Source organism: Ursus americanus, chromosome 26 (assembly GCF_024610735.1).
Source record: "Ursus americanus isolate L20-20 chromosome 26, mUrsAme1.1.p, whole genome shotgun sequence".
Lineage (NCBI taxonomy): Eukaryota > Metazoa > Chordata > Mammalia > Carnivora > Ursidae > Ursus > Ursus americanus.
The window spans coordinates 45171423-45195876 of record NC_142152.1 but is presented as its reverse complement, the minus strand read 5'-3'; the positions used below and the strand labels follow the sequence as shown (position 1 = coordinate 45195876).

Here is a 24454-nt window from a genome sequence, read left to right as displayed (position 1 = left end):
CTCCGCGGTGCGGGGAAGAGCCGAGGAATGTGACTGGAAGCTGGGAGGGCAGGACAGCAAAGCCTCCAGAAGGAGCGGCCAGGATTTTCGCCCAGTGGGACTGCTGACCCCCAGACCTGCAAGGGGGTCAGTCCGTCCTGTTGCTTTCAGTGTGGGCCACGTGTGGCCCGCGTTACAGCACCGACAGGTAAGCCACGTGGTTGCCGGCCTACAACAGTTCTTCCCTCAAACAGGAACCGAGCGCGTCAGCGGCAAGACAAGTGTAAAAGATGCCGTCCCGGCAAAGAAAATAATTGCAGAACGAGGCTGGGGGGGGGGGGGGGGCAAGGACGAATGAAGAGCTGAGAGCATGTGGTCGTTGTGATGAAATGCTGAGGGATGAGGATGTGTGGAAAACGCAGAATTAAAGCATGACCGGCCGCGGCATCTAAGGCCAAAAACAAACAGGAGAGGGTGTCAGCGAGCTCTGGGGAGGGGAGCGCAGAGAGCCCCGTGGAAGTGTCCTCAGAGTCAGCCCGAAGAAAAGAGAGGGAGGGAGAGGGAGGAAGCGGCTGCGTTTAAAATGGCAGATTGAACGCTAACCTAGCAGGGATCACATCCGATGTGAATGGCCTGAACGTGCCCACGGAAAGGCCAAGACGGTCAGTCTGAGTTTTGTTTAAAGAACAAAATGCATCCGTTTACCAGGGACGCATGTAAACCACGAGGAGGGAAGGAAGAGGCGTCGTCTCACGTTCGCAGGAGGAAGCGTGGTGCACGGGAGGGCTTCCGCCGTCGGTGCGCAGACGGCCTCGCGCCTGCTGAGAGCACTCCCGCTCTTGAGTGGTGCGTGACGAGTGTTCAGGGTGACGCGGTGCCCGCGCTTTACTTCCACGAGGCCTAGGACACGCAGGCGCCAGTCAGGATCAGCCCCGTGGGGCTCGGGCGTAAGAGCTGCTGAACCCAAGCCAGGGCCGCAGGCTTGCTCCCTGCGCTGCTCCTCTCATGTCCTGGGTTCCCTCCCCAGGAGAGACGAAGCAGACGCCGTCGGCCCTGCCTCTCCCACCCAGCGCAGCTCTGAAAGAACACGGTGAGTGGGGCTGAGGGGACTCTGGAAAGCGCATAAGAACAGGCAGGCTGTGGGGAGAGCCAGAATTTGAGGTGGGTCTCAGGGTCGTCCTCCAACTGCCCGGCCTGGCCTCAGCCCACCCTGAAAGCCAGAACAGGGTGGGGACCGGGGCGGGGAAAGCTCCAGGGAAGCCCTCTAGGGTGGCCCAGGGGGCAGGAATGAAAGGGGCAACCCGAAGCCCACGGAGATTGAGGGAGCTGCAGGCAGAGGGTCGGGGTGTCCCTCACATCTGCCCCTAGGCGACCCCACCCAGCCGGCAATGGAGACACAGTCTCACCAGCGCCTTTAGGGGGACGACCTTCATCTCCCGTGGGAGGAGACGTGGTCCCCAGAGGGTGAGACCCTCCTGCCCGAGGGGAAGGGCAGAGAGCCAAGCCCTGCTCTCTGTCTGCAAATGCAGGCACGGTCACGGGGAGTGTGTAGTCGGGGCGGGGGCGGTGACTAAAGCCCCAGACTTCTGACAGAGGATTGGAAAGGGGAGCCCCAGGGAGCCAGGAATTCCTGGAGAGACGGCAGAGGGGAAGGCGCTCCAGAAAGCATCCCCGTGGCATTTGCGCCCAGACCGTGCACGCGTGCCCAGTCTGCACGTGGAGCCACGGGACAGACCACGGCCCGGTTCCACACTGGCCACCAGGTCGTGCTCACACAGGACCATCCAAGTAACACTGAAAAGGGTTTGAAAACAGAGCGGATGCTGAAACCACACCACAGAAGGCTGGGTTGATCGTGTGCTAAACCAAAAATATCGACATTCTTGGGGCGCCTGGGGGCTCAATGGTGAAGCGTCTGCCTTCGGCTCAGGTCATGATCCCAGGATCCTGGGATCGAGTCCCCCATCGGGCTCCCTGCTCAGCGAGGAGTCAGCTTCTCCTTCTCCCTCTGCAGCTCCCCCTGCTTGTGCTCTATCAAAAAAATAAAATATTTTTTAAAAAATACATCAACATTCTCAGTGGGATTTTCAGAAGATCGGGTATTCATAACATAATATTTGAATGCACAGGATACAATCCAAAATGATTCTGCATGTGAAGAACCAGGAAAATCCAACCCACAGGGGAAGCGGAAATCTAAAGCCACCAGGGCCAATGGGACAAAACCCTAACAAAACATCAGCAAACAGAATCAGTCCACATGACAAAAAAAGTAGCACAACCACGTGGCTGGTGTTCGGGGAATGCAAGGCTGGTTCAATCCAGGAAACGCATCAGCGTGACCACCATGTTAACAGTCAAAAGGAGAAAGCGTGTGATCCTAGCGATCGCTGCGGAGAAAGCTCCTGACGGAATCCAACGCCCGTCCATGACAAGTGCTCACAGCAGAGGAGACAGAGGCGCACCTACAAAAAGCAACGACGAAACCAAACCAGAAAAAGCTACAGCTGACGCGACACAGAAGCACTGAATGCTTTGCCTTAATTATGTATGAATTAACCAGGACAACGTACATTTTAGTTAACTTTACAGTAGAGGGATCCGTCAGATGCCTTTCTCACCGAGTAATAAAAATGAGTGGCACCAACGGCGGGACAGCTTGGCCCCCCCGTGGGCTCCCCAGCTGGCGCACTGAGAAGGCACGGCCTCCCTCGAGCAATATCCATGCCCACCAGTCGGGGACGCGATGGAGAGGCATCCTACAGACTGGTCATGGAAGTCAGGAACACACGGAGGAGCGTTCCAGGTGGAGGGACACGAGGGAGCGGTGGCGGCCAGATGCACACACGAGCCAGGCCTGGTCACAGACCCACGAAGGGTGTCGGCAGCACCGTGGGGGAGTCTGCGTGGCCTCTGCCAATAGACGGGGACGCTGGGTCCCGGTGTTTCCCTGATTCTGAAGGTGGAACTGAGGTTATGTAGGAGAAAGTCCTTTTGCTTCCGGAATACTCCGAGGTGTAAGGGGAACAGACGTGTGACTGCAGCCTGCTCCCCGAAGGTACAGAAGAAGCACATGTGTACAAACACACGTGAACGTACACATACCGCACCTATCACACGTGTGTACGTGTTACATGCGTGTGCAGACCGAGAACAAAGGGGTAAAGTGTAGGAATCTGGGTGAAGGCGTACGGAAGGTATGGGTATACCGCTGCAGGCTTTTTATTTGAAATGATTTCTTAAACGTAATTCTTCACATTAACAAATTAAATGAAAAAATAAGATTATATCAATAGATGCAGAAGGGACACTTAAGAGAATTCAATAACTGTTGGTGACGTATTTAAAAAAACCTTCAGGGGACTAAGAGTGGAAGGGAATGCTTTGATCCGATAAAACGCGTCTACAAGAATCCGTCGCAAAGAGCAGTCCCAGTAAGGAGCTGGAACCTCTCTCTGAGCCACACGCGGACAGACGCCGGCGATGGCCCTGTCGGCCGCGTCGACTCAGCATTGTGCTAGGAGCTCCCGGAAGCAGCCCCTTCTCTCAGGAAGCAAGAAAAAGAAACCAAAGGAATAGGAATTGGAGATTAAGAAATGAAGCCCTCAGTTGCTGCAGGTGATATCACTGGGTGCTTCGGAAAGTCCAAAGAACCATAGGAAAGTGTTCACAACTGACAAGTGAGTTTAGCGAGATCGTTTATACCAGGTCAGTACGCAGAGGTGAGTTGTATTTCTGTAGCTTTCAGCAGACTTAGAAAATCTGTGTGTGTGTATAACATACATATGTGCTTGTGTATCACATCCATGCACACGTATTTACACGTGCTGTTTGTAATCCTGAGGAACAAATCTAACGAAGGAGGTATTTCAGCTCTATCTGAAAACCAGAAAGCATTAATGAGATCGCCACACCTAGGATGTGTTCATAAATTGGAAGGAGCAACGTTATAAACCGGTCACGTCTCCACAAACGCATCTATACGCTCCATGGGATTGCAAGCGAAAAGCCAACAGTTTTTCCCCAATAGTTGAGAAACTGATTATAAAATGTGTATGGAGATGCAAAGGGCCAGGCAGACTCAAAACCTTCGTGAAGGGGGAGCCTGGGTGGCTCGTCGGTTAAGCGTCCCACTCTTGATGTCAGGATTGTGAGTTCAAGCCCCGCGCTGGGCTCCACGGCGTGAAGCCTGCTTAAAACAAAGACGAAACAGAACAACCTCCGTGAGGCAGAGCAGGATGACGAACTTAGCTAACGGGGTGGAGACGGTGGTCAGGCCGGAGTGGTTACCAGCGCGCGTTCACGGGGGCGGGGAGAGCGGCGGACGCGCCCGGGCACCGAGGCGCCCCGCCGACGCGGCGAGAAGGCCGGTCTCAGAGCGGGAGGCGCTCTCTGCAGCACGAGGGACGGGGGACCCCCGTGTGGAACGCAGTAGCAGCCTCTGCATAGCGGAGAGAGGACAGGCAGCCCAACGGGGAAATGGGGGGAACGCAAACAGGCACGTCCCGCAGTGTCAGTGAGCAGATGGCCAAGACCTCGCCGTGGGTGGGGCCGCAGTGAGACCCCAGCGCACAGCCCCGGGCGCGGCTGCGGGCCAAGTGCGGGCCGGGGTCTGGAGCCGTGGCAGCCGTGCACGCCGATGGGGTGCGAGCCGGTGCACCCGCCTAGGAAAACGGGCCTCGCCCCTGCCGCTGAGCGCAGGCCCGCGGTGCGACTGCAGGGCGGCACGGCGTGCGCGCATGAGCCGCCGGTGTCCGCAGACGCATTGCCCGAAATCGCTGAAAACGGCGAGCAGCCCCACGTCCCCAGCGCGAGCCGGGCCGCTCCGTCCGGCGGTAGGGATGGCGGCTCCGTGCAGCAGCGCGCCTGAAGCCCACAAGCACGTCGCTGGGGAAAGGACACGGGGAAGCTGAGCGTAGGACTTCGTAGAGCTCAAAGCCGGACGGAGCTAAGGGACGGCGCTGCCAGGTGCGAGCTTCGCTGTCCGCCGTGCGGAAAAGCGCTGGCGCCCCGGACGCGGTGTCCTTCCCCTGCCGCCGGCCGTGCCATGCGAAGTCCCCGGGGCTCGTTCGCTGAGCTCCGCGCCGAGTATCCGCAGCTTTCCGTACCCGCGCGTGCCGTCGCCCACAATAAAACGCACCAAGGAAAAGATTAATGAAAGAAGACAATGGATAAAACATTTTTGTAAAGATTTTATTTATTTGAGAGAGAAAGAGAGGGAGAGACCAGGGGAGGGAGGGGCAGAGGGAGAAGCAGGCTCCCCGCGTCTGACGGGCCGGGTCCCAGGACCCCGGATCATGAGCTCAGCCGAAGGCAGATGCTTCACCTGCGGTCGGAGCCCCCAGGCGCCACGTGGATAAAACGTTTTTAAGTATTAAAGTGAAATAACTGGGTGCCTGGCGGGCTCCAGTGGTGGAGCATACGCCTCATGATCTCGGAGTCGTGAGTTCAAGCCCTGGGGAGGGTGTAGAGATCACTTGAAAATACAACATGTTTAGGGGCGCCTGGGTGGCACAGCGGTCTGCCTTCGGCTCCGGGAGTGATCCTGGTGTTCTGGGATCGAGCCCCACATCGGGCTTCTCTGCTATGAGCCTGCTTCTTCCTCTCCCACTCCCCCTGCCTGTGTTCCCTCTCTCGCTGGCTGTCTCTCTCTCTGTCGAATAAATAAATAAAATCTTAAAAAAAAAAAAAAGAAAATACAACATGTTTAAAAATAACAACAATAATAAAGGAAAATAACTATGAACCTAGAATTTTATATCCAAGCAGGTTTTCACTCACATGGGGGGGGGGAACAAAGGTATTCTCAGGCACGAAGGGGCCCAGAAAGTTTGTCACGACAGGATTACTTGAAAACATGTTTGGATTAAAAGCAGAAACGAATCTAAGAGACTCGTAAGGGTACTCATGGTTTCAGTAAAGTTTACGGTTATCTTAAAGAAAACACATTCATGGGGCACCTGGGCGGCGCAGTCGTTAAGTGTCTGCCTTTGGCTCAGGTCATGATGCCGGGGTCCTGGGATCCAGCCCCACGCTGGGCTCCCTGCTCAGCAAGAAGCCTGCATCTCCCTCTCCCTCTGACCCTTCCTCCCCCTTCCCCCCATGCTCACTCTCTCTCTTGAATAAATAAATCTTTCTTTAAAAAAAAAAAAAGTTAAGGGGGCGCCTGGGTGGCGCACTCGTTAAGCGTCTGCCTTCGGCTCAGGGCGTGATCCCGGCGTTCCGGGATCGAGTCCCACATCGGCCTCCTCGGCTAGGAGCCTGCTTCTTCCTCTCCCTCTCCCCTGCTGTGTTCCCTCTCTCGCTGCCTGTCTCTCTGTCAAATAAATAAAAAAAATCTTAAAAAAAAAAAAAGTTAAAATAGGGCTTTTTACAGGAATGCAAGGATGGCTCGACGTGCGAAAGAGTGTTGGTGTAGTTAATGCAATGTATTTCATTACAAAGGGGAGAAGGAGAAAATCCTGTGATTGTCTTGATTTGTGAAGACAAAGCATTTGAAATCTATGATCTAAAAAAGCTCTTCGGAAAACAAGAGCAGAAGAAAACTTTCTAACAGTCCCAAAACTCCACAGAAAGCACCCAGTGAGCGCAGCAGTTAATGGGGAAGCCTTGGGTATGCGTCCTGGCAGAGGGACATAGGGACGCCTGCCGTCCCGCTGCTGATGGGTGGAGTGTTAGCCACGTGGCCAGAACGAGACTGCAGCCGCCACAGAGGCTTTCCGTCCCTTTGCCGGAGCCCCTCCAGCCTGTGCCCTCCAGGTGCGTCCTGACGCAGAAACAGAGCCCTGGGACAGATAGGAACTGAGTTTGGAGGACGTGGCAGCGCAGATCAATGAGGAAAGGGCGCGTCCGTGTGGAGACGGTATTGGGCACTGGCTCACGTGTAGGAAACCATGACACCATCCACGCGGTGGACTCTGGACGAGGGAAGACGTGAGCGTGAAGGAAAAATCCGAGAGAAGGAAACGCAGGAGAATATGAGGTAGGAGAGGCGGCGTGTCTCCAGACGCTCGCCGTGAGAACCAAGAAGCAACAAGATGATCGATTGGGTGAAAACAAAATGTAAGTTCTCTGTTCAGCAAAGGGAAACCATGAGCGAGTGTTTAACCAGATGGCAGAATGGAGACCATACTTGTGATGAGTAAAACCAGTCAGGGGTGTGCCGTCCCAGACACAAGGGACCCAAGGATTCGAGCAGACAGCCGCATCGGAGGGAACCTGAGAAGTGCAGGCGAAGATGCTCACGGGCAGTGAGTGGACAGATGTCAGGTAAATTCGGAGACCACTTAATGCCCATTCCCCTGCAAACCTGTGGAAGCCGGACGATGCTGAGGGAGGGTCTCGGGGACAAGGATGTCACAGCTGGTGGGAGTGTGGGCGGGAAGGGAGCCCAACCAGGTGTCCCCAGCCAAGTGCAGGGCTCCGCTGCTCTGCTCCTGGGCTCCCAGGCTCGTCGGAGGGCGGCGTCTTCTGTGGTGGCAGAGCTGGTGGCAGCAGGTGTCCCCCCGTGGGAAGTGGACAGGTACTTGTGGGCTGTCACCCACTGGACAGAAGCAGGGATGGGCTGAACACACAGCTTCAAGGACAGATCTGAAAACATGACACCAGTGGAGGGAAACAGAAGGGGAAAACACAAAAACTTGCATTGCCTAGACCCACAGTTCCCAGACTGTGTGCCAAGGCACCCAAAGGTGCCACAGCGAATTCTCGGGGGCACCGCAAGGTATTTGAATTACCAGACAGCTCAGAGTCCAGGAAGGCGCAGCACTGCTTTCCCTCCTACGGCACCTGCACAAACCTAGCTTCACGGCCCTTGCCGTCATCTGTGCTGAAGAGCAAACACCAGCCCGAGTCAGCAAGGCCGGCGGTTCCGACGGCGCGCGCGACCTGACTGAGGTTCCAGAGGCGCGCAGAGCCTCACAGTTCCTGCTATCCTACGCAGGTCAGTCTAGTGACGCAAGAGTTCGTGTTTTCAGTGTGCGGGTAGTTGGGTTTTTGCTTTTTTCTGAACTGCGGCTGTGGTGTTAGGACTAAATACATGTTACACTGCTGGGCCCTGAGGAAATGTTAGACATTTCTCCTGTGAAGAGCCCTGAGGGAGGGCAACGCCAGACCCCAGGACGTGACCTTGGGGGAGAACCGCCTGCTGCTGCCGAGCTCCCCCCCAGGGAGACAAGCCCCAGGCCCGTCTGGTCCCTGCACCTGCGCACGGCCCAGCGTCGCGGGGGCTGCCCTCCCTCATGGCCACATCTGGCCCCTGGCGATCCAGGCAGCCCTAAAACTAAAGCAGAAGAGGGGTATTTGCACACCCACGTTCACCACCGCATTATCCACAATAGCCAACAGCTGGAAGAAGGAGAAGAAAGAAAATGTGGTCTGTCCATAAATGGAATCTTCTTCAGTCTTACTTTAAGGGAGGAAGACTGACACCTGCTACCGTGAGGACGAACCGCGAGGACATCATGCTGAGTGACCTCGGCCAGTCCCAGGAGGACAGACACTGTGTGCTCCACTCCTCGGACGTCCCTAGAGGAATCCAGTCCACACAAAGTGCTGGGGAGGGGACTGCGTGTTGATGGGGCCAGGCAGCACTTTGGGAAGGTGAGAAGGTTCCGGAGATCTAATTCACAGCAGGGTGAATGTGCGTAACAGTACTGACCCATACACGTAAGAATGGTTAAGATGGTAAATTTAATGCTAGCTTTTTACCACCAAAATTTAAAACTGTCCCCAAAAGGGGAGGGAACAAATCTTGGCTGTTATAAATAATCATCTGAATAAACCAGACGGGAAAACAAGAGCGCTGTCAGCTCACATGCCGCACAACCTAGACAGCCACGACCCCGGACCTCAAATCTACCGGAACCCGCCCGACCCCAGCCTGCCCCCCCCCACCGCCCCCGCGGTGACCCCCAGCACATCTCACCCAGCAGCACAGGGGGCCTTCAGGAAGAGCCCAACGGCCGGGAGAGTCTGCAGCCCCTGCCCCTCCCTGTCCCCCCTCATTGCTGTGCTGCCCCCCTCCACACAGACCCTGCTTCCTCTGTCTGACCATCCTCCGTGGTCACCAGTGCCCATCCTCCAGGCTTCCAACCACCACCCTCTCTGACACCTCAACCCCAATCACACGGCCACGGCCGCCCTGTTCATGAGGGTCATTCTCTGCACCCCAGGGCACTGCGTGAATCCTGGTTGACGGATGAGTGGGGAACAGCCAGCTCAGCCAAGCAGGGGCAGAGAGGGGAGGGCGGCGGCTGGCCACACTCAGTACCCAAGACCCTGTGGGGGACACAGGAGCGTGGGGCCCAGGCAGGGCTGGGGGCGACAACTGGCAGGGCAGGACCCGGGCAGGGGGCGAGGGGCTGGGTGTGGACCAGGCCACCAGCTGTGCCCTTCCGGCTGGATTTCTCTCCTATGTGCCGCCGAGAAGCGTCGCATCCCCGGAATCTGGACTTTGAGAGCAGGACACTGGAAACACCCCGCCCACAGGTGTCCACCCGAAGGCGTCCTGACCGGCCGGCGGCCAAGCCAGCCGCACCCCGCCCCAAGCCCAGGTCTGGCCAAGGTCAACCAACAGCGTGAGAAGACCCTGACCTGAAGGGACAGGAAGCTGGCCAGTGGGTGGTGAGGTCAGGGCCAGGAGGCGGGAGCTGGCACGGGAAAGGTAGCCGCGGGTGCCGGAGATGAAGCGGACGCACCTGCTGGCGCCGTATCCGATAAAACGCCGAAGAGGCCAGCACAGGTACGGCACACAGGTCTGCAAAGCCGGCGGGCCACGCCACGGAGGCCCCTCCTCGCTCTGAGGGCCTCCTCGTAGGTCCTTCCTCTCACGTTCCCCAGAGGCCTGGTCCTCTTACTGAGGCGGCTGCTGTGCGGGGCAAGTTCACAGGTCACGGAGCAGCCCACCCCTGCCCTGCGCAGGCCCTGCGCCCACCCAGCGGGTCTGGGTCACACGATGATCCCGATTCCTCTTCTGTGGGGTGCCTGCCTGTGTCCGCCACGCTGGGTCCTCACAGCGTCACGGGGATTCTGCTCTGGCTCGGCCCTCCTTGTCTCTGTGGGGTCTTCTGAGAAGCGGGTTTCTGGGGTGTGGTGCCCTTGCCTCCCGCAGGCTGCGCAGCCCTGCACGTCTCCCTGGGGAGCCGTGCTCACAGACACCCGCCTGCCCCCTGCTGCCCCCGCTGGCCGGGCCGCCGTGTGCCCATAAGCTCGGCACCTGCGTCTGCCCCAGGGGCTGCCTCAGGCCTGTGGACCTGCGGTGTCACCACAGGGGAGGCGGGAGAGCGTCACAGACCGCAGCCTGCGGGGGGACGGACGTGGCTGGTCTTGCGCCTCCTACCGCCTACAGAAAGGCAACCCTTCATCTGTGCTTCTGAAGCCACGGAGCGTGTGCCACCTTCCCGCGGTGTCCTCAGCAGCCAGAGTGCACCTGCTCCCTGGGCCACCTCAGCGCGCCTCGCCCCCCACAGACTGGGCCTCCCGGGGCCTGTCCCACCCCATGTGACCCAGAGTCCACACCAAAGCCGCACAGACACGCATGGGGTTCTGAGTGGGGTTGTATTGGATCCGCAGATGGGTCTGACAAGGGCGGCAGCTCCATGACACCGAGCTTGCATTTGGCTTCTAAACGTCAAGCTCCCAGGGGCCAACGGGTGTCCTGGCTCAACAGCAGTCCCTGGACGGCAGGGAGTTTTGAGTGCACTGTTTCCAAGATGAGAAGGGTCCCATCCGGTGGTCAGGACAGCTGAGGGCATGGCAGGCGGAGAGGGCCGGCCGCAGGGACTCCAGAAGGGACTTCAGACATTTGGAGGTCGGCAGGCAGAGGGTCGGGGCCCCGTGTGCCCTGGAGCACAGCTGGAGCCCCGAGGAGGAGCTGGGAGGGGGGCTGTGGTTTGGAGGGAGGGAGGGACCCCAGGCCAGAGACTCTCCAGGGTCCAGGCCAATGAGGAGGTCAGGGATGCACTCCTGACCAGTGTGCCTGGTCTGACCAGTGCCGAGGGAGGGCCCCAAGGGACGGGGAGGCGGCCGGGGTGGCTGAGACCAGCCCAGATGTTGCTGCAGCACACCCCCAGCCAGGCAGGAAGAGCCACTGAGAGAACGTTCTGCCGGGGGCCCCAGGTTTTGGAAGTGTCCGCGGGCCTGACCTGGCTGGCAGCAGGAGGCAGCCGACAGGCCCTGAGCCCGCCCAGCAGGGTTCAACTGGGAGCCAAGGGGAGCCAGGCGAGGGAGGCGGATGAGGCTGAGCCCCCTGGGACGGAGGCGAGTCTGTTCCGGCAAGCTGGGGGTACATCCCCCGGACACAGATGGCCCTTTGTCAGGACCGAGCCCAGCTCCCTGAACAGTCTCATGAACAAAGCCCCCTCTGTCCACAGTGGCCTCCCCCTCACCCCCAGCACCGCCCCCAGGAAAGGAACAGCATCCCACCCCCAGGCTCCCAGCCAGCGTCCCTGCCCAACACACACGCACACACACCAGGCAAAGGCACAAGGTGGGGCGTGCAGTGGGGGCCCAGGACACAGTGTGCATGGGGTGTCAGGGCTATTGCCTCCCCCAGGACACTGGTGCCCAGCCCATGCTGCAGGCTGTGCCTGACCCTCAGGCACCGGGGCAGCCCTGGAGCCGCCCAGCTTTGGCCACCACGACCCAGGGTCCCCTTCCCCTGGGGCTGAGCACAGACCAGACCCTCCCCAGACAGGAACCGGGGGGGGGAGGCAGGACAGAGCCTCACCCCTGCAGGGAGGCCTCTACGACTTATTTCTGCGTGCTCTCTTGATCCTGGATGCCCACGGACACCACACTGGGGCTGTCATGCCTGCACCCGGTACTGCTAGCCAAGGGCCTGAGCTGGGCCCAAAGCAGGGACAGCCTGGGGCTCAGGGTGAGCACATCACGGGGTTGTGCCTGCATCATCCCTAGGGCCACCCTGAAACCTGCGCCTCCGAGGCCCAGCCAGGGCGTCAGGGCAGGTCCCCTCAAGGAGAACACACCCACGGGCCCTCAACGAGCAGGCGGCGGGATCCAGATGAGGCCGGGTGTGGCTCTGGCCAGCCTGCCCAGCTCCTGCCGACACTGTGTCTGCAGCCGGCACAGCTCGGCCTCCAGGCAGCTTTCTCGGCTCCTCAGCGCCCCAATCACCTCGGCAGCCCGCAGGCCTGGGCCCCCCGAGGCTCCAGTGTCCCTCTTCACCAGCCGGCGGGGCCCATGGGGCTGGGCCAGGGCCCCACCTTGCTCCCAGGCCCACTGAAGGGCTGTCAGCTCCCGTCCCACGGCCTCCTGTGAGGCCCGCTGCACAGCACTCCACTCTGGCCCCCAGCCTCCACCCTGCACGGGAGAGAAGGCAGCTCTTGAGCCAGGGGTAGCCACATCCTGCCCAGGACACAGGCTTCGGGTCCTCTCAGCCCCAACACCAGCCCCCAGCAGCGCCCTGAGATCCCACTCCTCCCTGGGAAGGGGCCGACCCCAGTGCCAACCCTCACCAAGCACCTGAGCCAGCAGTGGGGCTCCGGGGACAGGGCCAGCAGCCTGACCCCCCCGAAGGCCCTGTAAGACTACCCAGCTGCAGGCCCAACCCACTCACCCAGGTCACCAAGTCCCCCCGTTCAGAGCTAAGTGCAGACCCTCGAGCCACCTAGCCCCAACCCCACCCACCGTGCCGGAGTCAGTGTCAGCGTCCCACACCCTCTGCTAAACTGGCCTCCTGCCTTCCCAGTCTCCCAGGACAGGGAGCGTGCAGCGGGGCGGACCCCAGAGGACACCACCTGTGGAGGCCACTTCTGACCCTCCAGGCAGGCCCATCCCAGAGGCTCTGTAGGCAGCTGGCCTGGCGGGGCAGGGGAGGGAGGAGAGGCTGTGCCCCCAGGTCGTGGCCCTGACCTGGCCCTCAGGGAGCTCGGCTCCAAGGCCCTGCGGTGTGGCAGACAGCCCGTGAGAAGTGCCTGCAAGCATCCAGCACCCTCCAGCGGTCAGCACAGCAGAGGGGAAGGGGCTGCAGGCTGCTGGGAACACCCCCCTCTTGATGGGGTCCTGAAGATTTCGGGGGGAAACTATGCCCCAAGTTCCTTCAAGACGCTTCAGAAGACGTGAAGCCACTGTGGCTGGCCCCTGCTTGCAGACAGCAGTGCAGCACGCAGGGGGCTGTGCGGGGGGACAGTGGGGACTCCTCTCGCCACGCTCCCTCCCAGTGGATTCAACGGCAGCAGTTCCACAAGGGGCTGCGTAAACACACCCTATGTCAGCGCCCCAAGCTCTCACCCTGGCCTCCCAGGCCGCCCGCCGAGATTCTGCAGCTCCCTGCAGCTCCTCGTGCACGGCCTGCAACTCCCGGGCCACCAGCTCCAACTCGCCACCCCCCGACGCGGGGGTCCTGGGCGGAAACGTGGGCGGCGAGGTCTCCAGGGGGCAGATGTCCAAGACCGTATCCTGCAGAGAGAGACCCAAGTAAGAGGCAGGCAGCGAGCCCGGGCCTCATCAGCACAGGCCCAGCTCCGCAGCCAATGGGGACAGACGGCACAGAGGCCTGGGGGCAGTGCCCACCCCCCTGTGCACAGCTACCCATCACGCCAGCAGGCCTGGAGGCCAGGGAGGCGCAAAGGCCAGATTTCTGGGAGACTGGACCCCTAAGAAGTCTGGGCTCCTCAGGAGCTGGGACAGACCTCTGGGAAGGGCCCCTGGCTCTGAGCCCGCAGGCCTGGGTCGTAACACCAGCTGCGTGGCCAAGTGTGTATGTGGCCTCCCCCAGCCTCCTCTCCTGTCTGGGAATTAGGGAGACCCCCGCCCCGGGTTGCTGTGGTCAAGGCTGGGAGAAGAGAGGGGAGCCGGCCACACCATCCAGCGCCAGAACAGCAGCTCCTGACGTCGCCAGGCCAGGGCGGCCTCCAGGCGCACATTCTCGCTCTCCAGCCTCCGAAGCAGCTGCAAAGCAAACCACAAACCGCGGCCAGGTCGGGACCCTCCTTGGGCACCGACAACCCGACCCCCATGCCCACCAGTGCCTTGGGCCTGCAAGCTAATCACTCACCAGTCACCGTCCAGCAGAGCCGTCTCCCTGCGGGGCAGGCCGCACCGCCAGGCACAACCAGACCAACCACACCCACGGTCCCCACGCCAGCCCCAAACGGGAGTCCCCACGGGGCCAGGCGGTGACATCCAGGACCCTCGACTCAGGGCCTCTGCCCCACGTCCCTCACTGGCTGGGGGCTGCGGCTGAGATGTGGGCTGAGGAGGAAGCCCCACAAAGGGCAGCCTGCCAGGCTCTTGGGAAGGGAACCCCTCCTGTGGAACCTAGGAGCCCCAAAGGCAGGGAGGAGGCTGGGCCTGCACACCCCCACCTGCAGACCCCACACACACACGGGGGCCCACAGTGGGCCACGTGCTGCAGTTCCGGCTGTGGGCAGCACCTGCCCCAGCCTTGGCCTCCAGAAGCTGGCAGGGGGAGGGCAGGAGTCCCAGCACCTGAGGGCCCACTGATCGCTGCAGAGGTGCGGTGCAGGCCTCCCCCAAGCCCCACCCAGAGCCCCCCTTCTCCCCTGCACCTGCCACCTCCACCAGGAAACCACAGGCACTGCTCCTTGCCGGTACACACGCCCTACACAACAATAGGCACGCATGACCTGCGGTTCCCGCTGGCCAGGAACGGGCCCCTGCTCAGCGCCTGCTCCACAGAGACGGCCAGCCAGGCAGCCAGGAGCCTACTTGCTGCAGCTGGAACGGGGGCTCAGGGGTCAGGATGGAGGCTCGCCTACAGAGAGAACTGCCCGTGGGCCTAGGGGAGTAGCGCCTGGGAGTGCTGAGACGGGGGGGGGGGGGGGGGGCTGTGTGTGTGCAGGCCACACGCATGCGTGCACACAGCTCAGGGGGTTTCCGACAACAGTCCCCAGGGGCTCCCCACATCCCCGGCTTCAGGCAAGGGGGGCAGGCACAACAGGAAGGGGCAACAAGTCCTCTCTGCACCCCCACTTTCGGGCCCAGTGCTGGAGCCTCCTGGGGCAGCCACTCCCCGCCCCACCCCACTGCCCTGCGGCCAGGCACGGGGACGTGAGAAGGCTGCAGGCCCAGCCAGGCAGCAAGCACGCTCACTGCCCCGCGGCTCACTGCCCGGCTAGTCCGCAGCACACCTGGCCACGCAGCAACCACAGATCACTCCAGAAGTTTCTGGGACCCATCCCAACAGTGCAGGCCGTTTGGGTACACTGGAAGGAAGCCAGTCGTGACCCCCCATCCACCTCCTGCCATCGCCAGTCCTGCAGCACCAGCACACCCCAGTCTCAGAGAGGTGGGGGAGCCACACAGGCCCCCACGCCACAGGGGCCGGTGCCTCAGGCAACACCTGGCTGGGACTAGTGCAGCCTCTGCTCTGCTCCAACCCGGGGCGACCAAGGGCAGGAAGCCTGGGCCTCGCTGAGTCACCCGTAGAAGGGGACCTAGCCAAGGGCACCTCGGGTCGCCGAGATTCTGCCTCCGCACCGCCAGGGACAAGTGCAGCCCTGCCTGAACAGGGCCAGCCAGGTATTGGCCAGGGACACAGGCCTAACAGGCACCCCCAGGTGGCTACCCCAACCCCACAAAAGGGAGCACACGACTCCAGAGCTGGGATCTGTGGGACCTGGAAAGAGGAGCCACACCAGCCCTAAGCCTCAGCCCTCCTGCCGGGCCAAGTGCCCCCCGGGCTGGACAGTGCCAGCCTCACACTCTGGGCAGCCAGAGCCCAGCCCTCAAGTGACAGCTAGCCCTGGGCCTGTCCTAGGACACCCTGGCCATGTCAGCCCAAGGGAAGGAAACAATCATGACAGATTGGGGTCTCCTGAAAGTCAGCACACGAGACCAGCCCTCCTCCCACCACCTCAATGGCCAGATGACCCCTGCACGGGCTCTAGGCGCCAACACCGTGAGCTTGAACCCTCAAGCAGTCTTCCTTAATTCCAGAGGCCCCCTCTCACCCAGCTGCCAGCCCAGCCACACACACACACGGCAGCTGGTCCAGATTCCTGCACCAGTGGATGGTCTAGGGAGCTGGGAAAGGCCCACAGGACATGCCTGTCCCCCACACCAGCAAGATGGTGAGTTGGTCAATCACACAGAGCTCAAAGCTGGTCGGCTGCACCCTCCTTCTCAGGCTCCTCCCCACCTCAACCCGCACCACCTCACGTCTCTGCAGTACTACACACCAACACACGCCAGCCTCAGACAGGAAGGGGTCCCACACCAGCCCTCACCTGCCGGCCGCCCTCCGGGTCCCTGAGCAGCTTGGTCTCAGCAACAGACAGGTGGCCAAGGCTGTGGTCACTGTGGCAGCCACGGGTATAGGAGTGGATCTGAAACAGGCAGTGCAAACCCCAGGCTGAGCAGGAGGGGCACCTCTCCCAACACCAAGTGAGGTTTTTGGAGCCTGCCTTGCCGGCAAGGAAACAGGCCATGCCTCGCCAAGGTGCTCCGCGGCAGGCCAGGGTCAGGCTCAGGAGAGGAGTCAGCACTGCTGGAGCACTGCCCCAGGGCCCAGAGCGCTCCAGGAGGCCCCTGCAGTGTGAGGGGCACTGGGCACTGGGCAGTGCCGCCTATAGCCTCCCCATCCCACGCAGTTCCCAGGGGTATAGTGGGGATGGAACGGGGCACCCCTGTTTCTCCCTAAGCTCATCGACTGCCAGGTCCAAGTGGTGGAAGAAACAGCCTCTTGATGGGCTGGGGGTCCAGTGGAGCCAATGGTGGGGACACAGAGTGACTTTTGGGTTTGGGGGGCAGGAAGGCTGCCTGGCAAGGTGAGACCAGAAGGCATCACGGAGGTTAATGGGTAGCCATGTCCCAAGCAGGAGGATCAAATGCAGCCCAGACCAAGCAAGACAGACACAGGTTCCAAGAAGGGCTGAGGGAGCAAAAGGCCTTCTGCAGGGGTCCAGAGGAGCAGCATGCAGAGGTGCACAGGTGCAGGGTTCACAGGTTCAGGGTGCAGAGGCGCAGGGTGCACAGGTGCAGGGTGCACAGGTGCAGGGGTGCAGAGACGCAGGGGTGCAGGATTCACAGGGGTGCATGGGTGTAGGGTGCCACAGGTGCAGAGGTGCAGGGGTACAGAGTACACAGGTGCAGGGGTGCACAGGTGGAGGGGTACACAGATGCAGGGGTGCAGAGGCGCAGGGTGCACAGGTGCAGGGGTGCAGAGATGCAGGGGCGCAGGATTCATGGGTGCATGGGTGTAGGGTGCCACAGGTGCAGAGGTGCAGGGGTGCAGAGTGCATAGGTGCAGGGGTGTACAGGTGGAGGGGTACACAGATGCAGGGATGCAGAGGCGCAGGGTGCACAGGTGCAGGGGTGCATGGGTGTAGGGTGCCACAGGTGCAGAGGTGCAGGGTGGGGGGCCCAGCATTGAGGAGCCCTATGCTGGTGGGAGTCTGAGACTCCCTGCCCAGCCACCTCTCAGCCTAGACTATGCACTAGACCTGTAAGACGGACCTGTGCCCCCACAGCTGAGGCTTACCAGCCCTCAGGAACCCTACAGAAGCTGCCCACTGCCCATGAGCCTACACCCAGAATGTGGTAGAAGGAGGGGGTACCTTCCTCCCCGAAACAGGCCCAGGCAGCAGCAGCTCCCCCAGAGCCCAGGGCCCATTTCTTCTCAGAGACAGAGCCTAAGGCCTCTGATGACTTCCAGGAACAGGAAAGCCAACCACACAGGCTCCCTGCTCCACTGGCTCCCTGCCCCAGGGATGCCCAACTCCACCTGCCCTAGGACCCCTGCTGGACCACCTAGAGCCCTGGGCTCAGGTTCTGGGCCACTGCAGGGCAGTGCCCAACCGGTCAGCTCCCAGCCAGAACTGGGAAGGGCCCCGTGCATCCCAAGACCAGGCTCCAGCCTGTGCCAGGCCTGGATGGACAGGCCTCGGGCAGAGAGAGGCAACCAACAGCCTGTAGCACGGAGAGTAAGTGCTCCTGGGTGGACAGTCCTCAGGTGACAATACCTTGCCCAGGAGGGCACACTGCTCCTGCTGACTGGTGCTCAGGTTTCGCCACTGGAACCGCAGCTTTCCCATCAGCCACTGCAAGTGGCGTATGTCCACAGGGCCATCTGCTTCCCGCCGGGGTGCGGGTGGGCCAAGACTGGCCAGGGCTTCACACTGGAGAGGGCACAAGGGTCACACCCTGCTCCCATATCCCCTGCGGAAACCCCAAGAGAGACAGAGAAAAGAGGCTCCTGGAGGGAGAGCCATGGGCCCCCAGAGGTACCAAGGGGAGATTTGGGGGCCACACCCTGTGAGCATACACCCCACTCTGACCGGAAGCAGGGGCAGGGGAGGACGCAGGAGCAGGGGGTGGCAATGCCGACCCCCACAGGGCTGCCCTGAGGGCTGGCCCAGGCCGCACCCAGGCTCCCTGCCAGGACCCAGCCCCACCCCCTTCACCGCATACGCACCTCGCACAGGGGTATCTCATCGCCCAGCCGCACATGCGTCTGGGCCAGCAGCTGCTCGAGCAAGGGCCCGCGGGCCAGGAGCCAGGCCAGGGCCAGCAGAAGCTCACGGCTGCCCTGGGAGCCGTCCTCAGGAAGCTGTGCCAGCGCCTGCCTGGGGTAGCCGTGGGAGCGCAGCGCCGACTTCACCAGGCGGACTTGGGCCTCTGGGGATGGGGGACGGCCTGCTCAGGGGGCCGCCCACTGGGAGAGACCCCGCATGACCCCCAAACAGCGGCCAGGCTTGGAGGGAACAATCGGGACTCACGGGATGAGGGGACCAGGGCTAACGGGGACTGGGCTTATGATGTGGGCGGGGCTTTGCCCGAGCAGGTGGAGTGGGCGGAGCCAGCGCCCGCAGGGGCTTCTTGCCAGGGAGGCGGGGCTAACCGGGCCGGGGCTTTACAGGAGGCGGACCCAGCCACAGGGTCTGAGTGGACCGAGCCAGCGCCCGCGGGGACGTGGCTTGCTGCGGGGGCGTGGCTAACAGGGACAGCTGGGCTAACCGGGGGCGGGGCTTGCGTGAGCAGGTGGACTGCGTGGTGAGTGGGCGGGCCTTACGGGAAAGATGGGGCTTACCCAGGGCGGGGGAGGCCGGGGACCCCGGGGAGGCCGAGGCGCCGTCTGCCGGCAGCGGCAAGAGCACGCGGAAGACCAGCTGCCAGAGCGCCGGGGCCTGGGGGGAATCAAAGAGCGGCATTCGGCGGGGCCGGCCGACGCCCTGCGTCCGCCCGGGCCCCCGCCGGGCCCCGCCGCCTGCCCCGCGGGCCTCACCGCCTCCGGACGGTCGAACTTGGCGCGGCGGAAGATCTCGGGGCTGGGCCCGGCAGGCAGCGTCTGACTCAGCGCAGCGATGGCCTCGGGCAGGGCCCCGACCGCGTTCCTCCGATCCCCCCGGCACCGCCGCCGCCCCATGCAGCCGGCTTCCCGCTCGGATCTCGCGCCGCGGCCTGCAGGGGCTCCCGGCGTCCAATTACCGCGCAGGTGCCGTCCCTACTGGGCCCTCGCCCAATCACCGAGCGGGCAGGGGCACGCCTCCAGCGCCGGCCCAATGAGCGGTGCTCCAGGCCTTTGAGTGCAGTCTGTTCCGTCCAGTGCGGAGGCATTTCCTGTGCAGCAGGGACCAATTGGCGTCGACAGCTCCGCGGGGTCCGCCCTTGCGGCCCAATCGCGTCGACCCGACACCCGCCTAGCTCAGACTCCACCAATCAGCGCCTCGCCCACCCTTGAGCAGAAAGGCAGCCCAGGCACCGCGGGACTCCCGCGGCCCCGCTCCGGGCGCCCCCTGCGGCCGGGATCGCTGACCCGCGCGGGAGCCCCTCGGCCCGGCCCGCACGCCAGGGGCTCGTGCGGGATGCGGCGGCGCCGTCCGCACCCCAAGCCCCCCCCGGGCCCCGGCGCGGCCCTCCGGGCCTGGCTGTCTCCACGCTGAGCCGCTCCTTCCGCAGGCGCAGCGGCGCGGCCCCTGGCAGAGCAGTGTGGCGGCTCCCCGACGCGGTGCCAGGGCGGAGAGCGCGAGTGTCCGCCGGAGGCACGGCGGCCGCGGTCCCACGGCCCGCAGGGCGCGCGAAGGAAGCCGGCAGCTCAGCGCGGTCGCGTGTCTCCAGTGCGCGCACGAAACGCCCCAAACAGCACAGGGTCGGCACGGACGGCGCACGGCACCAGGGGCAGCTGCAGAGCCCTGCGCGTTGGTTAAAGCCGGCGAACCGCACAGGTGCATTTTGAACGTGTGGCGTGGAAAGTACACCTCCGCGAGGCGGTGGAAGGGACCGATCCACCAGCCCTCCGAGCCCAGCCCTGCCCACGCACCCCTCCGCCAGCCGGCCGTGGCCGCGCCTACAGGAAGTGCATCGCGGGGGGCCTGGCGTCCCCGGGTCCTCTCCCTCTCCCGCAATGCCGGCGCCTACCTCACCCCTACCCGGGAGGACCCGCCCCCGCCCCCGCGGAGCCGCTCTCCTCCCCCTCCCGCAGAGGGCAATGCTGCCTGCTCCCCAGCCCCCACCTTCCGTCCCCTTCAGCTCTGCCGGGTCTGGTCTCCGCGCGCCACTCTGCGGGCGGACGCCAGCTATAGCTCCCTGTGGACTTCGAAATAAAGACCACGTTCTTGACGCACCCGCCCAGCCCGCCGGCCCTTCTCTCTGGGCCTTCTGTCGGAAGTGCTTTTCTCCACCTGCGTCCCAACCCTCTCCGGCCGCAGGCATCAGATCTCAGCACTCCTGCGGCATCTGCCCCACCTGGCTGCAAGCTGCACCCGGCTGGCCGAGCCCCAGAACGGGGAGGAGGCAGGAGCCTCTGCGCCCTTGTTCAGCGCTGCCCCTCCAGCACTTGGTGCAGATTTTCCTGTGTACCGCAACTCCTCACTCTGGCACAACACCCGGCTGAGTCTCAAAGCCCCCAGCCCCCACCCTACCACTGTCCACTGAAAAACCCTGCCTCACCTTAGCACCATCCGTTCCCTCCTACCCCATCCCTGCAGATGAACTCTGGCTCCCACCCTACAGGTGGCCCTGAGACGCCCCCAACAGACTGTCCAGCTGTGGCCTGCAGTGCCACCAGCAAAACCCTGGAGCAGGGCTGAGTGCTGGGAGGGGTGGCCCTCTGCCAGGGCTGGAGTCTGAGTGGCCAGGGGTGGGGAATGGGGAGGGCTCTGAGTGTGGCCCAGTGTGCAGTTGCTGCCAGAATTGACATGGGAATTTCCAGAAAGCCCCCACCTATGCACTGCTCAGCCAGTCCTCAAATTCCCCATTTAGGGGCTGGCCACTTGGTACTAGGGGTGGTGAGTGTGCGGGGAAGCAGGGTGTCCAAGTGCATGCTCCTGCAGGAAGGTAGCTGGCCTGGTCCATCAGGGCTGGTGGGTAATGGGGACAAGGGTGGGGCAGGAAGTGGAGAGAGCAGGCGAGGACTCCCTACCACAAGTCCCCCAGAGCTTCTCAAAAACGGAACCAGGGTGAGCACAGCTGATTCACCCTGTGGCCACCACCCACCAGCTCTTAGGCCACATGTTCCCGCTGACCTGTTGACCATCCCTTCAGGCCATTCCAGAACCTCTGGAGGGCTGGGACATTTGCAGGGCTGGGAGCTGGAGAGCTGAGCCACCATGGGGCCTTCCATGGTGGCCAGCGCTTCAGACTGAGGTGGCCCCCAGCACAGCATCCCGCCAGGGCAGTGGGCAGCAAGGCTGGCTGCAGCAGGAAGAGCCAGTGCCCTGGTAGGGCCTGAAGTCAGAGCAGCCAGCTGCTCCCCAGCACCATCCCCCCATCCTCCACGCACACAAGCAGGGCTTCTGAGTGTTCAACTTTATTGAGGGCATGGGAGTCGACAGGGGCCCCCGGGAGCCTGGGGATAAGGCCTGCCATCAGCCTGGAAGGGCAGTGGCCCGGCGGGCAGCCAGGGATAGCGTTTCCATGACCTGCGCAGAGAGAGACAGAGGTGAGTGCAGGCCCAGTGAGCAGTCAGCCCTCACTCCACAGTGGGGGGACCATCCCAAAGCCTGGAGGGTCTGGGCTGGGGGAGACCTACCTGGCTTTACTTGAAAGTGTGACTCTCGGCTCCGCCCCGCCCAAAGCCTGCAGAAGAAGGGTAGGCAGGTTAAGGTGTCCAGGGGCGGGGAGGGGGCGGCGGGGTCAGGGGCCTGGGAAGCCTACCTTTGGGCCCGAACATGGACGCGTAGCAGGGATGGTTGCAGTAAGGTTTGCCTTCATGCTGTAGAGAGAAGGGCCGTGATGGGCTGTCCGCCCCCACCTTGGCCCCCACCCTGGCCCCGGCTGCCCTCCAGGCCCCACCTACCTCAGCGTGGCCCCCTGACGTCAGCGTTTTCCCGCACTTCTCACACTTCAGGCAAGGCCGATGCCAGTCCTTCCCCAGAGAGGTCACCCGCTCAGCTGCGGAGGCAGAGAACAGCCCCGCCCCCAGTATGAAACCCTGCTCTGGGGTCAGAGGGCACACCCCCTACTCACACACCAGCCTTCTCCAGTTCCCTCTGCCCTTGGTCTCACGCACGCACGCCTGGTGGCCCACCCCGGTCTCAGCCCTGCGCCCCATCAGTAGGGAGGGGCACCTCCAGTCCCCTAGGCCAACCCGGCCAAACAAACGGGAGGGGGCGCTGGATGGTACTGCGTAAGGAGGCCTCGAGGGCCAGGGGAGGGGGCCGGGGTGACCGGCAGCGGCGTAGGGGGTGGGGCCTTCAGGGCGCCCTCCTCGGGGCGGAGTCGGGAGAGACACTTCCCACTTCCTCCCGCCTCTCCCCTGGGTGGGCCCCGGGGCGCGGGACAGGGAGGCGGCACCCGGGATCTGAGCGCGCCGGGGATCGCGCCCCGGGCGCTGGTTTCCGCGTCTGTTTCTACTTAGCGATGGGAGGGGCGGCTAGAACTCAGCGTTTCTCCCTCCGCCGCGCCGTCTGCGCCCAGGGCGCGCCGAGGGGGGCCGGGAGAGCTGCGGAGACCCAGCGACGGGGAGACCTGGCGAAGGGGGTACCCAGACAAGGGGAGACCCAGAGGGACCGAGAGGAAGAGACAACGGGGCGGAGACAGAGACAGCTGGCCGTCCGACGCCGGGGTCCTGACCCGCACACCCAGGCGGTCGCCCGCAGGGCTGAAGGGTCGGCTCTCGGCACACAGCCCCAAGGTCCCCCGGCGCGCCCAGCCCTCCGGAGAGGCCCGACCCGGTCGTCCCTGGGCCGCGCTTCCTCGTGGGGGCGGCGCGCTCCCGGGCCCGGGGTGAACTGGGGTAGGCGGGGGGCGCTCACCAAAGTACACCTCCTTGTCGCACTTGGGGCACTTAGGCATGGCGGCTGGGGGTCCGGCGAAGACGTCTGGGCAGGAGCAGACAGGAGAGCCGGACTGGGTGGGTCCGGCTGGGAGCGCGCCTTTCAGGGACCCCAAGACCCCGCCCCTCTGACACCCGCCCTTCGAGCCCCGCCCCCTGAGCCCGGGATCTGGACCCAAGGACCTGGGTTCCACACCAACCAGCTAAGAAAGGTCATCTGGTCCAACCCCGCCTCCGGGCAGCACCCAGGCCTAGCCGACAACCGAGCAGGGGGGCGAGGGGTTTGGGGGGGTAGCCAGGGAGCGCGCGGGATCCCTGGGGATGCACTGAAGGGGCGGGGCTCCTCCGGGGGCTGCAGCCCCGCCCCTAGCCTAAGGTCCAGGATCTATGGAAGGGACTCCCCAGGGTCAGGAAGGCGCTCCCTATCCCTAGCCCCAGCCCGCCGGCACGTGCCCGGGCCCCCAGATATTCGGGAGCCAGGGAGGGACGAGTCGCCGCTAAAATGCAAATAGATGCAAACCAGCGTGGGCCAACTTCTCCCCACACACTTTGACCCGACCAGGGACGTCTCAGCCTGGTAGCCCCCGCCCCCAAAACTCCCCTCCGGCCTTAAGCACACGCGGGGCCAGGAGGCCCGCCCCTCCCCAGTTCCACATCCCCAAGGGACATCCCGGCCTCTTTGAGCCCCCCATCCCCGCCGCTGCCTGGGAAGACCATTGGACAGCACCCCGGGGAATTTGGAAGAGGGGACTCCGAGACAGGGCGTCCCCTCCTTCCGTGGTAACAGCGATCCGTGCGGGGGCGGGGGACTTTGCCGGGGAAGGTGGACGCGGCCACGTCCAGGCCATCTCGTCTAGGGAGGGCTCCTTATCGTTGCGGGAAGCGCCCGAGTGGGTAGGGCGGGGAGTGGTTCCGTCCGCCGCCCAGGGCAAGTGGGGGCTGGCGCCAGGTGAAGACCGTCCGACTCCACCCACCCCGGGAGTAGAGAGGGCCCAGAGGCCCGGTGGGGTCTCCCATCCTCCTTCTAGCCCAGGCCTGGGTGGGGTCCTGGCCTCCATGCCCCCTTGGGAAACCCCTGCTTGTAGGGCGCTGTTTGCATAACTGTCCTCCCTCCAGGTTGGCAGCCCGCCTGCCTCCCTCTCTCTCTGCTGGGGAGGAGCCGTCCCCTCGCTCTGTGGACCCTTCACCTCCCGGCTCAGCGGCACCACACCCAGGTTCTTAGCTGCTCCATGCCTACTCGGGCACTCGCTCAATCCCGGCCCCAGTGTATTTGCTCCT

The 24454-nt window shown here is 63.0% G+C and overlaps 2 protein-coding genes across 4 annotated transcripts; both read right to left on the bottom strand.

The window, feature by feature from the left end:
- Window positions 1-11387: 11387 nt before the first annotated feature.
- TEDC1 (tubulin epsilon and delta complex 1) lies at window positions 11388-20060 on the bottom strand. 3 transcript variants are annotated; one of them, XM_045799324.2, is made up of 8 exons: window positions 19187-20057; window positions 18992-19088; window positions 18377-18579; window positions 17925-18080; window positions 16191-16289; window positions 13804-13890; window positions 13231-13398; window positions 11388-12300 (listed from the first exon to the last, which is right to left on the bottom strand). In XM_045799324.2, the coding sequence occupies exons 1-8, from the start codon at window positions 19325-19327 to the stop codon at window positions 11977-11979; spliced, it is 1275 nt and encodes a 424-aa protein (XP_045655280.1). In that variant the 5' UTR covers window positions 19328-20057; the 3' UTR covers window positions 11388-11976. The 3 variants fall into 3 exon arrangements, with proteins under 3 accessions (XP_045655280.1, XP_045655279.2, XP_087712436.1); XM_045799323.2 differs by lacking the exon at window positions 11388-12300 and having other exon boundaries at window positions 12417-13398; window positions 19187-20059; XM_087856310.1 differs by lacking the exons at window positions 11388-12300; window positions 13804-13890 and having other exon boundaries at window positions 12417-13398; window positions 19187-20060.
- Window positions 20061-21693: 1633 nt separating this feature from the next.
- On the bottom strand, window positions 21694-23311 carry LOC123793494 (cysteine-rich protein 1). Its single transcript, XM_045799322.2, has 5 exons — window positions 23157-23311; window positions 22199-22293; window positions 22057-22114; window positions 21932-21978; window positions 21694-21821 (listed from the first exon to the last, which is right to left on the bottom strand). Exons 1-4 carry the CDS (start codon window positions 23194-23196, stop codon window positions 21938-21940), a joined length of 234 nt encoding a protein of 77 aa, XP_045655278.1. The 5' UTR covers window positions 23197-23311; the 3' UTR covers window positions 21694-21821; window positions 21932-21937.
- Between the last annotated feature and the right edge of the window lie 1143 nt (window positions 23312-24454).